The sequence below is a fragment of the Nomascus leucogenys genome, chromosome 14, assembly GCF_006542625.1.
Source record: "Nomascus leucogenys isolate Asia chromosome 14, Asia_NLE_v1, whole genome shotgun sequence".
Lineage (NCBI taxonomy): Eukaryota > Metazoa > Chordata > Mammalia > Primates > Hylobatidae > Nomascus > Nomascus leucogenys.
In genome coordinates, this window is record NC_044394.1 from 43414033 (window position 1) to 43428453 (window position 14421).

The 14421-nt window shown below is 46.6% G+C and overlaps 1 protein-coding gene across 1 annotated transcript in view; it reads right to left on the minus strand.

Annotated features, from left to right (window-relative positions):
• USP22 (ubiquitin specific peptidase 22) overlaps positions 1-13152 on the minus strand; it is a 42540-nt gene extending 29388 nt beyond the window's left edge. Inside the window, exon 1 of the mRNA XM_030827417.1 lies at positions 12717-13152. Coding sequence (XP_030683277.1) covers positions 12717-12887 — 171 coding nt within the window. The 5' untranslated portion in view covers positions 12888-13152. The remainder of the gene's footprint in view (positions 1-12716) is intronic.
• Positions 13153-14421: the final 1269 nt, after the last annotated feature.

The window sequence follows — 14421 nt, forward strand, 5'->3', positions numbered from 1 at the left end:
CGCCATTGACTCACAATACTAATGAGACGTGTGAACAGGGACAGCTGCCACTGGCAATATTTGCACAATTCGAGCACAGAAATGAATAAGAGGAATTATTTATACTGAGTTTTAAAAGAATCCCTAAGTCCAGACTGAGAAACATATACACCTACTATGTACCCATCCGATTTTTTAAAAAAGAAATTAATAGTATACAAACACAAAGTCTTCTTTGCAGGAGAATTCCATCTAATAAATATCGTAAAAAGACAAAAATACAAGATCTTCATTTTATGCTTATCATAGTAATAACTGATTCAGGCAAGAATCATCAGTAGATGCTAGAACCACTGGGTAAAAAAATATTGTGTCACTCACAACTGTCAAAATAGTAGAAAATCTCCATATATTCATCAACAGATGAGTGGACGAACAAACTGTAGCATATACACAATGGAATATTAATTACTCCACCACAGAAAGGAGTAAAGCACTGACACATGCTACAATGCAGACTAGCCTTGAAAATATCATGCTAAGTGAAGGAAGCCAGAAACAAAGGATCACGTATCCTATGAGTCTATTTATATGAAATACTCAGGATAGGTACATCCACCAACACAACTCAGATGGGACGTTGCCAGGGGCTGGGGACAGGGAGAACAAGGAACAGATGAAAACATTTTCAAATTTGATAGAGGTAAGGCAGTGACTGCACAGCAGTGTAAACCACGAAAGGTTGCTGAATGATTCCTCTAAAACGGTTGTTATTATGTGAATTTCACCTGGATTAAAAAAATATATTAAATTACATATACAATTGTCCCTCGGTATCTAGGAATTGATTCCAGGATCCCCTCAGGTACCAAACTCCATGGATATTCAAGTCCCTGATACAAAATGTACTTGCAAATAACCTATGCACATCCTCCCATAAACTTTCAATCATCTCTAGATTACTTACAATACCTAATACAAAGTAGATGCTATGCAAACAGTGGTTATAGTATATCGTTTCAGGAATAATGACATGAGAAAAAGTCTGTACATGTTCAGTACTGATGCACCTATCCCTTTTTCCCCCCAATTATCTTTGATTTGTGGTTGGTTGAACCCACACAGGTGGAACTCAGGTCGCTTGTGTATGTATGTATGTATGTATGCATGCACACATGTGTACTTGTGTATTGAGCCAATAGATATTTACAGTTTCAGAGTATCACTCTAGAGACTACTTCAGTCAATTAAACGGGAAAAGATTACCTCTACAACGAGAACTCCGGCCAACGCCACCCTAACCAAACTTATCCCTACCACGGAGCAGGCAAGTGCAGAGGACAACATGGCAGCGCCTGTGGCGTGCGCAGACCAACACGACCCATCTGGAACCTGCTCCTGAGAAGTAGGGAGGTATGTACAAATTGAAGGACTTCTGCAAAATGACTGACCTGAGCTCTTCAAAAACATTAATGTAATGAAAGAAAAATAGGCTAGGAATTTCTAGATGAACCAAATCTAAAGACACATGAAATAAAATGCAATCCATGATCTTGGATTGAATCCTATATGCCAATTTTTAAAGGCATAAAGGATATTATTGGAACAATTCAGGTATTTACAGTTGGACAATATATGTTAGATAGTACTATTTGAAAATTTAAACTCTGAGTGTGATAACTGTATTGTGCTTATGTAGTAGACTGTCTCAGTTCTTAGCAGGTAAACTATCATGTCTACAATCAGCCCTCAGATGATTCAGAAAAAGGTACAGACATAAAACCAGTTAGCAAGAAGCTAACAATTGATTAATCCATATAAATGTATACAATATTCATTTTAGCATTCTTGCTATTTGTTGTAGCTTTCTTATTTTCCAAATAAATGGATAGAAGACAACTATTAAATTGAACATATGTACCCTACAGCCTAACCATTCAATTCATAGGTTTATATGCAACCAAAACACGTACAAGGACTTTTGTAGCATTATTACTTGCAACACCCTAGCGCTGAAAATAAAAATGTTCATGACTAGTAAAAAGAATAAATTATACTACAGTTAATTCAGTGAAGTACACAGCAATGAAAAGGAACTTATGATATACTCAGCAGCGTGGATGAATCTCAGAAACATAATACTGAACAAAACAACTAAACACAACAAGCTCCTGCTGTGCTACACACTCCATTATAGTCTCTCTCTACTACACAACCTAGGACTGTGCTACACACTCCATTATAGTCTCTCTCTACTACACAACCTAGGATGCTCCCCTGCACGGGTTTACCAATCACCAGGGAAGACACATTTTACAGGCCTTATGGAGCCAACACAGCTAAGAGATAGCTTCTCCAACATTATTCAAGCAGCCAACCAACAAGACAACCGGCGCTAAATACAGAAAACAGCTGTCTCTGACATATTGATAAAACCTCAGTCTTATGTCTGGTATAGTCACGCACCACACAGCAATGTTTCAGTGAATGACAGGCTGCATGTACAATGGCGGTCCCGGAAGATTATAGTATCGTATTTTTACTGTAACCTTCTCTATGTTTACCTATAGATACACAAAAGCTTACAATCGTGTTTCAACTGCCTACAGTGTTCAGTACAGTACATGCTGTACAGGTTTCCTGCCTAGGAGCAACAGGCTCCATCACACAGCTTGGGTGTGCAGTAGGCTGTATCATCTAGCTTTGTGTTAAGTCACTCTATGATGCTCGCACAAAGACAAAATCGCCTAACAATGCATTTCTCAGAATGCATCCTGTTGTTAAACAATGCCTGGGCCGGGCGCAGTGGCTCAAGCTTGTAATCCCAGCACTTTGGGAGGCCGAGGTGGGCGGATCACGAGGTCAGGAGATCAAGACCACGGTGAAATCCCGTCTCTACTAAAAATACAAAAAAATTAGCCGGGCGTAGTGGCGGGCGCCTGTAGTCCCAGCTACTCGGAGAGGCTGAGGCAGGAGAATGGCGTGAACCCGGGAGGCGGAGCTTGCAGCGAGCCGAGATCGCGCCACTGCACTCCAACCTGGGCAACAGAGCGAGACTCCATCTCAAAAAAAAAAAAAAAAAAAACAATGCCAACACTGTATTATTATTTTTCCCCAATCTACACTGTAGAACAGCACGTCCACTGATAACACTGTATCAGATTTAAATGTAACAGTGGCAGACACAGGAGTAAGGTAGCACATGTCTTCCAGTGTCTGGAGGAGGCCAGGAATAGCCTCTGGAGTGGCTACCCTGCAAACACTTTATTTTGGACGTCCAGTCTCAGAATTTGAAATGAAATTTCTATTGTTCTAAGTTACCTGGTTTGTGGTGGTTTGTTACAGCAGGCCCAGGTCACTCACATGGGGTTCACATTCATTTTTATTCTATCTCCTTACACAGCACTGTAAAGTAGAAAACACAGCCAGGCATGTTGGCTCACGCCAGGAATGCAGCACTTTGGGAGGCCAAGGTGGGAGGACAGCTTGAGGCCAGGAGTTCAAGACCAGCCTGGGCCAAATGGTGAAACCTCATCTCTACAAAAAATGCAAAAATTAGCTGGGCATGGTGGCACACACCTGTAGTCTCAGTTACTCAGGATGGTTTGAGCCCAGGAGGTGAAGGCTGCAGTGAGCCAAGATCACTGCCCTCTAGCCTGAGCAACAGAACCAGACCCTGTCTCAAAAAAAAAAAAAAAAAAAAACCAAAATGTTGTAAATGCATTCCCCAGGAACCCTTGCAGCTCATGTTCCAAACATATCTTGGGACACATTTGCAGACGATGGGGTTGGTGAGTAAGCTGAGAGGCCCAGTGGGGGCATCCACAGGCTGACATGGACCCTGGAGGGGTGGCACTGTTTAAGCAGCCCAGCACACCACTTCCTGGTGTGGTGGCTCCTGCAGAGGCAGGATTCCCCAGGCTGGAGGGTTTTCCTAGAAATTCAACCTAGAATCTACTACTCCATAGCCCTTGCAATGATTTCTGAATTAAATCCCTTTCTCCTATAAATTAATTCAAGTAGATTCAGTAGACTGCAAGTAAATCCTGAAACATAACTAGGATTTATATGTGACAGGAATTAGAAGAGGGATCAATTATTTAATCGTTGTTGATCTTATGCAGCGCAGAAACACCCTGCCAAATTCATTAAATTCGGTCCCAATATTAAGAATATTCCTCTAAATATCCTGTTCTCTTATCTCCTTACTCACACTACCTCCCACCCCAAGAAGGATGCGGAGGAGCAAGAGGGGCAGAGCCCTTGCAGTCAACCAGACTTACCCTATGGGATGACTCAACAGTACACTGAATTTTGAGTCCAGCTTTTAAAAGTGTGCAAACATGACACCCCACCTTAAGAGCCAGTGCACTTTTCACACATTACCCATGACTTCCTACTGGTCTAAAACCTAAGCATCTTAAGAAGGTAAGTTTAACTCTTGTGCATTCTCTTCGGTGACTTTTTCAAAGACTCAAACACTGACATAAGTGAAGGGACAGGTATAATTTTTTTTTTTTTTTTTGAAATGGAGTCTTGCTCTGTCACCAGGCTGGGGTGCAGTGGCGTAATCTCGGCTAACTGCAACCTCTGCCTCCTGGGTTCAAGTGATTCCCCTGCCCCGGGTTCAAGTGATTCCCCTGCCTCAGCCTCCCGAGTATCAGGGACTACAGGCGCGTGCCACCATGCTCGGCTAATTTTTTCTATTTTAGTAGAGACGAGGTTTCACCATGTTGGCCAGGATGGTCTTCGACTACTGACCTCAAGTGATCCGCCCACCTCAGCCTCCCAAAGTGCTGGGATTACAGGCATGAGCCACCGTGCCCAGCCTAAATATTCTATCCTTTATATGAAAAAAAAATATGGCACTAAAAAGCTAAAGGTTTGCCAAAATTAGATAATCTTCTCAAATTAAGTTCTCCGACCTCAAAAACCTCAGCGTCTAGACTCAGGCCCCTCAATCTCGGAGCCAAAATCAATCTAAGGGTACAGTGACTCCAGACCTTTCAATTTACAGAAGAGGTAATTTCATTCAGCAAAGGCAAGACCTCAGACTGACCTCATTTCAAGGCTGGGACCCAGCAGTTGCCGGTGATGTCCTTGGACAGGTCAGGAGACTTACTTGCCAGGCCTGCCTAAAAAGTGTATCCCAAGTACCAAAACCAGGAGGAAATTATGTATGAAATATAAAATATCACAGCAGTCCTCCCTTACCTACAGTTCCGCTTGCTGTGGTTACAGTTACCCACAGTCAACCTTAGTCTGAAAATAGTAACATGGAAATTTTAATCCTTGAAGACTGAGTTTACTTCCTATCTAAGCTTCCAGCCGCTTGATACTGAGGTGATCAAGTCTGTGTGCTAAATACAGGAAAAGCCTTGATAGGAGACCCTGCTACCAATTTGTAAGAAATAGGACCAAAAAAAAAAAAAAACACTTTGAACTTGCACTGTTGAGTATGCAAACAGCAAAATCCAGGCTATAGGAAGGTCAACAAGTCAAAAGGCCCAAGTTTTTCAACAGATAAAGTAGAAGCAAAAAACTGTAAGAAAGGAATGAAGAGAGAACCTACAGATTAAGAAACTTAAACGACTTACCAGTATAGCCACATGATAAATACCATTAAAAGATAAAAAGGAATGAACTTTCGGCCGGGCGCGGTGGCTCACGCCTGTAATCCCAGCACTTTGGGAGGCTGAGGCAGGCAGATCACAAGGTCAGGAGATTGAGCCCATCCTGGCTAACACAGTGAAACCCACTCTCTACTAAAAATACAAAAAAATTAGCCAGGCGTGGTGGCAGGCTCCTGTAGTCCCAGCTACTCGGGAGGCTGAGGCAAGAGAATGGCATGAACCTGGGAGGTGGAGCTTGCAGTGAGCCGAGATCGCACCACTGCACTCCAGCCTGGGCTACAGAGCAAAACTCCGTCTCAAAAAAAAAAAAAAAACAAAAAAAGGAATGAACTTTCAATCCACTCAATGGATACAATGGATATTGCTAGACAAAAGAAGCCAGTATGAAAAGGCTACAGGCTGTATGAACCCAATGATATGACATTCTGGAAAGGGAAAAACCTCCGAGATGGAGAAGAGATCAGTGGTTGTGGAGTTAGCAGATGAAGCACAGGGATTTCTTGGGGCAGTGCAACTGTTCTGTACAGTACTGTAGTTGTGGATGCCTCTGTCAAAATCCACTGAGCTTTAAAAAGCACAAAGAGCAAACCTTAATGTATGCGATTTTAAAAATAATTGATGAGGCCCTATGGAATGCAGGCTGAGGCAGAAGAAACCGATTGTATTACACATATAGGACACAACTCCGCCAAGAGGGGTGAGGAGGGAAGTACCTAAGTAATCTGGAAATGAGGAGAGAGTGTAAGACTAAAAGCAAAAGGAACTATAACTGAGCACTGTACTCTAAGGGGGTCATGTCATTTCCCAAGGGAGTACAGGACAACAATTCTGAAACCTCTATTCATGTATACCAAAGCAGAACAGGTAAGTAAATAGACTGTCGATAGTGGGAGCCAGCATTTTCTCTGCTGGACAGAGAAGTTACATATAAACAGGAGAGGAAGGCTAGAATAATCCCTATAGAAATGGATTAGAGTTGGAGATCCAAACATGAACTCATGTAGAGCTTAATATGGATGCTGATGGATATATATCAAAATAATTACAGAAGTGTATATGCACACATTTGTATATACACACCTGTTTCCCAGCTCTATCCCTTGAGGGGGCCAAGAAGCCAGGATATCCCAGTAATAATGAGCACACCAGTGCCCAGATCTTGGTTTCTAATTCCATTCTCCCAAAAAAGGAACTAGGGATCCTTGGAAAATGCTGGAGTCTAAGGCTGGGGCAGAAAACACATAAGATGATCCCAGAACATCGTATAGTTCCAGAAAGTAAGGAAGTGCTCAAAAACAACAAACAAAAAATAATGTGGCTATGTGAAAGGGACACCAGAGCCAGCTGAAAGAGCTTCCAGTGGATACAGCCAGATGATGGGAGCAACACAACAAACCACACAGCACTGGATGATAACCCAAAGCATACATTCAATATCCACAAATCCATGTTGATATACACAAGTGAATAAATACACGAGTGAGGATCAGCAAATCTTCCATACATAAACGTTCCAAATAATTTAAGTAGCTACTCCGTCCTCAAGGAGGAGGAACAGAACTCCCCACCCCGGTAGAGTACCTATGCAGAGTGACGCCCTTCCAAAATAAAGGGTACATAAAGGAGGGAAAGAGTCACTCAGCAGTGGAGAAACATGGCAAACATGACCTCAGCCATTCAGTCAAGCCCAGAAACCCAAGACATCTTGACAGCATCATCCTTAATATACGGGAATGAGAAGGGCACTTCATCTCCGTCGTCTTCCTTCCCAAAACTCATAACCACAGCTGAATCATGAGAAGAACATCAGAAAACCAAAACTGAGGGACATTCTACAAACCACATGACCGGGACTCCTCAAAACTCTCAAGGTCACCAAACAGGACAGCCTGAGAAACTGTCACTGTCTAGAAGAGCCCAAGAGGACGTGAAGACTCAAAGTAATGTGGGATTCTGAGATAGAATAAGGACATTAGATAAAAACCAATGAGTTCTGAATAAAGTATGCAGTGTAGTTCATGAACTAAATACACAAACACAGATGAGTAGAAGTAAAAGCGGGGAAATCTGAATGAGATGGTGGATTATATTAAAGACAGACTGTATCAATGTCAATATCCTGGTGGCAATTGTACTCCATTTCTGCAAGAAGTTACCCTTAGGGGACTGAGGAAAGATACACAGGATTACTCTATTTTCTTACACCAGTATGTCAATCTACAATGATCTCAAAATTAAAACCTTAAACAGAAAAATGTTTACATTTTAGACCTTTTACTTAGACCCCACTTAGTATAAATGGTGTAACGTTTTGTTGTGATGATTTGAAAGATCCAGTTCACTATAAAGTAAAAAGTAAATTCCTCAAAGAAACAAAGTTTTAAAGTATACTTTTAAAATAGCACATTAACATCCCAGCACTGTGGGAGGCCAAGATGAATCTCCTAAGGCCAGGAGTTCAAGACCAGCGTGGGCAACATAGGGAGACCCAGTCTTTTTTTTTTTTTTTAATAAATAAATAAATACAATACCACATATCAGGAAAATGAGCTAGACTATTAAAATAAAAACAAGTAATGAGAGCTCTCTACAATGTGCTCACCACCATCCCAGCACCTGGCTGAGCCAGTAAAGACGAACTGAGGCATTGTTGGATGGCTGGGAGAGATGGCTCATGCCTATAATGCCAGCACTTTGGGAGGCCAAGGAGAGAGGATCACTTAGCTCAGAAGTTCAAGACCAGCCTGGGCAACACGGCAAAACTCATCGCTACCAAAAATACAAAAATTAGCCAGGTGTGGTGGCGCATGTCTGTAGTCCCAGCTACTTGGGAGGCTGAGGCAGGAGGATCACTGGAGCCCAGGAACTCGAGGCTGCAGTGAGCCATGATCATACCACTGCACTCCAGCCTGAGTGACAGACCCTGTCTCCAAAAAATAAAAAATAAAAAATAAAAAAATTTTAAAAAGTGTTTTGAGGACACAGTGCCATAAAATTTTAGATTCAAAGAGAGAAATGGTTTTAAAAACATTACCTGTTCTCCTAAGTGTCTATTTCAAAATATAATGTAGAATGTTAAATCATAATCACTTCCTGCCAGTTCCTATCTTTACAGACAAACCCTGAAATGGTAAGAAATTTGTTATATTTAACACACACCAAAAACACAAAGGAGACGCCACTGTGGTCGTGCCAGGCCTAAATCATGGAAATGGTTTTTTTCTTTTTTTTTTTTTTTTGAGACAGTCTCGCTCTGTCGCCCAGGCTGGAGTGCAGTGGTGCGATCTCGGCTCACTGCAACCTCCGCCTCCCTGGTTCAAGCAATTCTCCTGCCCCGGCCTCGCGAAAGCAGCTTGAATTGCAGTAAAACTGTTTTTTGAGATGGAGTTTTTGCTCTTTTTGCCCAGACTGGAGGGCAATGGTGCGATCTCGGCTCACCGCAGCCTCCCCCTCCAGGGTTTAACTGATTCTCCCAAGTAGCTGGGATTACAGGTGTGTGCCACCATGCCCAGCTAATTTTGTGTATTTTTAGTAAAGACAGGGTTTCACCGTGTTAGCCAGGATGGTCTCGATCTCCTGACCTTGTGATCCGCCCACCTCAGCCTCCCAAAGTGCTGGGATTACGGGCTGAGCCACCACGCCCGGCAGAAATATTTTTATAGTCAGCAATACAAGAGTTTTACTGCAATTCAGGCCAAGCGTGGTGGCTCATGCCTGTAATCCCAGCACTTTGGGAGGCCAAGGTGGGCAGATCACCTGAGGTCGGGAGTTCGAGACCAATCTGACCAACATAGAGAAACCCCATCTCTACGAAAAATACAAAATTAGCCGGGCATGGTGGCGCATGCCTGTAATCCCAGCTACTTGGGAGAATCACTTAAACCCTGGAGGGGGAGGCTGCGGTGAGCCGAGATCACGCCATTGCCCTCCAGCCTGGGCAAAAAGAGTGAAAACTCCATCTCAAAAAACAGAGTTTTACTGCAATTCAAGCTTCTTTTGGACAGAAATTTATCAAGCCTGGTCATGTTTTTGTCATTTTCTGCCTATTAAAAGAAGAATCAAAAGTTTGAGTACAAAATCCATAACCCATCTGTCCTTAGATAACAAAACTTGTAATTCCTATTCATTCAGGGATTCATTTCTGTAGTTAAACTGTACCTGAGATGTCAATCTCAAAAAGTACCTTTGTTTGTTTACAAGGATTATAATTCAAGTTGAAGTTTGTTTTGAGATAGGTTTTGTTGCCCAGGCTGGAGTACAGCGGCACAATCATCAGCTTAAAGCACTTTTACAGTCAAGTTCATACCATTAAAACCAAAAATATGGCTGGGCTCAGTGGCTCTGGCCTGTAATCCCAGCACTCTGGGAGACAGGAGGATGGCTTGAGTCCAGGAGTTCAAGACCAGCCTGTGCAATATAGTGAGACACTGTCTCTACAAATATTAGCCGGTCATGGTGACACACGCCCGTAGTCCCAGGTACTCAGGAGAGGCTGGAGTCCAGGAGTCTGAGGCTGCAGTTATCACTGATCAGACCACTGCACTCCAGCCTGGGTAACAGAGCAAGACTCTGTCTCTACAAAAAATAATTTTTAATAAAGTAAAATTTAAAAAACAAAATGTCCTAAGCTTACAGATCTGATGGGAATCCTATGCAGATTGTCCAACTGTTAATCATCAGGTTTGTTAAACTATTTCTCAAACCAACTCTTCCTTAACTGGGCCACTAGAGAGTGCTAGAAATGCAGGACACCGCACATGAAGTGATACAGGTAAATTAAGTCCCCCCAGTCAGAGGAAAAAGCATGGAGGGCTTAAGGGCTCCTTGCTGGCACACTGCCAAATGGCACTGCAGCAGCCCCCACCTGAATTTTGAAAGAAACATTTTTCACTACCCGACTACAGTTCAACTTCTAACTGGTGAATAACATACATGTGGCTCAACAGTTTTGAAACTAAGCAACTGACATCTGAAATTAAAAGATTAATCAGAGCCATAAGAAGCGCAAAAAAAAAAAAAAGTAATTCTTTCCTTTAGGAAATTAGGCAAAGTTAGTTAATGATGGTTTAAACTTGACTCCTTCAGCTTGGTTAAAAAACACCAGAGGGGGGAAGAAAGGGAGAGGGAGGGATGGAAGGGAAAAAGAAGAGGGAGAGGAAGAGTGGTGCAATCCCCACTTCATCCAAAGTAGAAACGAATCTTGGGCGCGTCACGTCCCAATCTGGACACTACTGACCCAGAGTGTCAACAGCACATTCACCTGTAGAAGACCGGCTTCAACCAGGCCATCTTTTTTTTTTCCAGACGGGGTCTTGCTCTGTCACCCAGGCTGGAGTACAGTGGCTCGATCACTGCTCACTGCAACCTCCGCCTCCCGGGTTGAAGTGATTCTCCTGCCTCAGCCTCTCGAGTAGCTGGGATTACAGGCGCCCGCCATCACACCCGGCTATTTTTCGTCTTTTTAGTAGAGATTAGGTTTCACCGTGTTGGCCAGGCTGGTCTCGAACTCCTGACCTCGTGATCTGCCCGCCTCGGCCTCCCCACGTGCTGGGATTACAGGCATCAGCCACCGCGCCAAGCCAGGCCATCTTTTCTTAAAGACATACAATTCTACTAGCAAGACTCTAACTCCGATCCTGAAACGTTTTATCTCTGATTTTAGTTCATCTAGACATAACGCTGCCCGATACCATTACAGATAAAAAAAATTTTGAGGCCAGGCGCGGTGGCTCATGCCTGTAATCCCAACACTTTGGGAGGCAGAGGCGGGTGGATCACCTGAGATCAGGAGTTCGAGACCATTCTGGCCAACATGGTGAAACCCCGTCCCTACTAAAAATACAAAAATTAGCCGAGCATGGTAGCAGGAGCCTGTAATCTCAGCTACTCGGGAGGCTGAGGCAGGAGAATCGCCTGAACCCGGGAGGCGGAGGTTGTAGTGAGCCGAAAACGCGCCACTGCACTCCAGCCTGGGGTACAAGAGCGAGACTTCGTCTCGAAAAAAAAAAAAAATTTTTTTGAGTTGCTGCTTAACATACCCTACAATCTCAGCGGGCCTGTTGGTATTCCCATAAATTTAAAAATGCCACTCAAGGTGGAAACTGCCCTCACAACTCCCAATCTCGGATTGTAATCTACAAAAGCGCGTGAAACTGTAAAAATAAAGTTTATTCACATAGAAGAATCATGTTACGTTTTGATTTCCAAATCCTTAGCAAGCCTAACTGCGGGACTCAAGACTGGGCTACCGGAGGTCCGGGACTCACTCCTGGTTAGGGCCTCCCACAGCCCACAGCGCGATTCCAAGTCTACTCCTCGGCCGCAACGCAAACCCGGGCTGCGGCTCCGCACCCACAAGCTCGCTCTGGCCCCAGCCCCTGCCGCCCTCGACCTCCAGTTCCTCGCGGGCCCCGAGGCAGCCGCGAGGCTCCCAACCCGCCCCCTGCCCGCCCCAGCTCCCGTCCAAGGTCGCTCCTGGCGGCGGGTGATCGCTGCAGACCAACGCCCAGAACCCGACAGCCCCCCCATCCTTTACTCATTTTTTTGAAATATTTCTTTCTCTACACCCCCATCCAGCCCCGAACCCTCCAGAACCAGGAGAGTTCAGGGACCTCCGGCAGGAACGCCCGGGACCGCCCACCGAAGTCCCAGGCTCCCCTGGCAGCAGGGCCGGAGAACACCGCCCCCCGCCAGGAAGCACTCGCCCCTCCCGGGCCAAGAAGGATAAGGGAAGGGGAGGGCGGAGAGAGAGGAGGGGGAGGGGAGAGGAGGAAGGGGGAGGGAAGAGGGGGAGGGAAGAGGGGGGAGGGAAGAGGGGGAGGGAAGAGGGGGGAGGGAAAGGAAGAATGGGGGAAGCGAGGAGATGGGAAGGATAGGAAGATGAGGATATGGGGGAAGGGAGGGAGTTGAAAGGCGGAAGATGAGGGGGGAAGGAAAGGAGAGGGGAGGGGTAAAGAGAAGAGAGGGTAGAAGGAGAGAGGAAGAGGAAGGACAGGGAAAGGCAAGGGGGGAAGGGAAGGGGGCAGGAAAAGGGCCCCTCCGCCGGCCGGCCTCAGGAGCGGCGGGAGGCCCCGAGCCCGCCCCGGGGTGGGCTGCCGGGCGCACCTTGCGTTTGCGGGCCTCAGCCGTGCCGCTCCACACGAAGCACTGGTAGATGGCCCGCAGGTTCTGCTTCCAGTTGTCCACCTTGAAGCTGCCCAGGTGCGAGCAGCCCGGCGGCGCTACCGCCAGCTCGGCGTCCATGGCCTCGCCCTCGGGCTCTGGCCGGGACACCATGGCGGGCAAGGCCCGGCCGCGCGCGGGGGGCGGAGGCGAGGGAGGCGAGGACGACGCCAGCGCGGCGTGGGGGCTGCTAGAAGGCGGGCCTGGCCGGCCAAGACACTGGCGCCGAGAACAAAGCGCGGAGGTCCGACAAAGATGGGGCTGCGCGATCGCCGAGGGGAGGCTGTGGGGCAGGCACCGCCCCCGAGCTGCAGCTGCTGCGGACCGCCTGCGCTGCGATCTCCCGGTTCGTGGAGGGCGTCGCGGGGCGGGGCGCCGCGGTCGCGGACGGCGATTACGTCACCCCCCCTCCCGGCCAGCACCGCACTGCGCAGTCTCCAGCCCGCGCCAGGCCCTTCCCCCACTCTCGCGCGCCCGTAGGCTCTGGGTAGACCCGCGCCCGAGGAAGCGTGGTCGGGGGGGAAGCTAACGAAGGCCCGCCACTTCCCTTCCTTTATTGGTCGCCGGGCACCCCCCAGCACCTTCGGCCATTGTCATAGGCTCTCAGTACAGTCCGTCTGGTACAGAGCCGCCTCCCAGGACCCTGGCGGCTAGACGTTCCCTGTCTCTTCCAGAGGACTGGGGAGGCGGGGGCGTGCTGCGGTTGGGCGGCGCGAGACGTCCGTCCTAGGACTGAACCGGTTTGCGCCGGCCTGAGCTCTGCCGCAAAGAGGCGGGGCGATGAGCTGGAGCGCCGCAGGTCGGGCCTCCATCCAGGGCCTGCGCTTTCCCACCCAACAGCACCCCCAATCGGGAGCTGTCTGCAGGGCCCCCGCTTGCCGTAACCTGGGTCGGGCCGTGCAGTGCCGTGGCCGGGGGCTAGAACTGCCAACTGCCTGCTAGGCGCTGCTCCCGGCCGCAAGCTGGGGCGCCTCCTGTCGGGAGCCCGCGGATAGTGAGGGCCAACCCAGCGCCATCCAGTTGAAAGAGGCATCTGCGCGCCACACGCCTGACACTTCACATTTGCTAGTGGCTACATTTTTTTAATGAAAAAAGAAAGTTATAGTAATATATCTCAACCCAATAGAGTCAAATTATTTCAGCATGTAGGCAGTATTGCAAAATCGTTACTGGAATGTTTTACAGTTTTTGCAGCAAGTCTTCGAAATCTGGTATTTACACTTAAAGCACATTCAATTCCTACTAGCTGCTACCGCAGTGGGCGGCACAGGTCTAATCCGTACACAAATAACTGACCAAGGCAAACTGAGAAGACCTTTAAAGACAAATGCAAACAAAGTTCTGGGGAAGCCAGGGCGCCAAGGGTCTGGGGGATCTTGGATAAGGTGTCAGGTGTGGTGCTGCTCCCCGGTACTCATCCCACTGCTAACTGCTTTGTTCATTCATCCACAGGTTGCAGAAAACAGCAATTACCATCCAGAGCCATCACAAGTTAAAAAATAAAGATTGTGATCTCACAACACTTAAAGCTACAGGGTTTAATGGACTGACGACTGGAATAAAGCTTTTGTGGCCAAGACAAATTGCCCAGCACAGGTTTTTGCCTCATGGCCTTTGTGCTTGCAGTACTCTCTCCCTAAAATGCTTT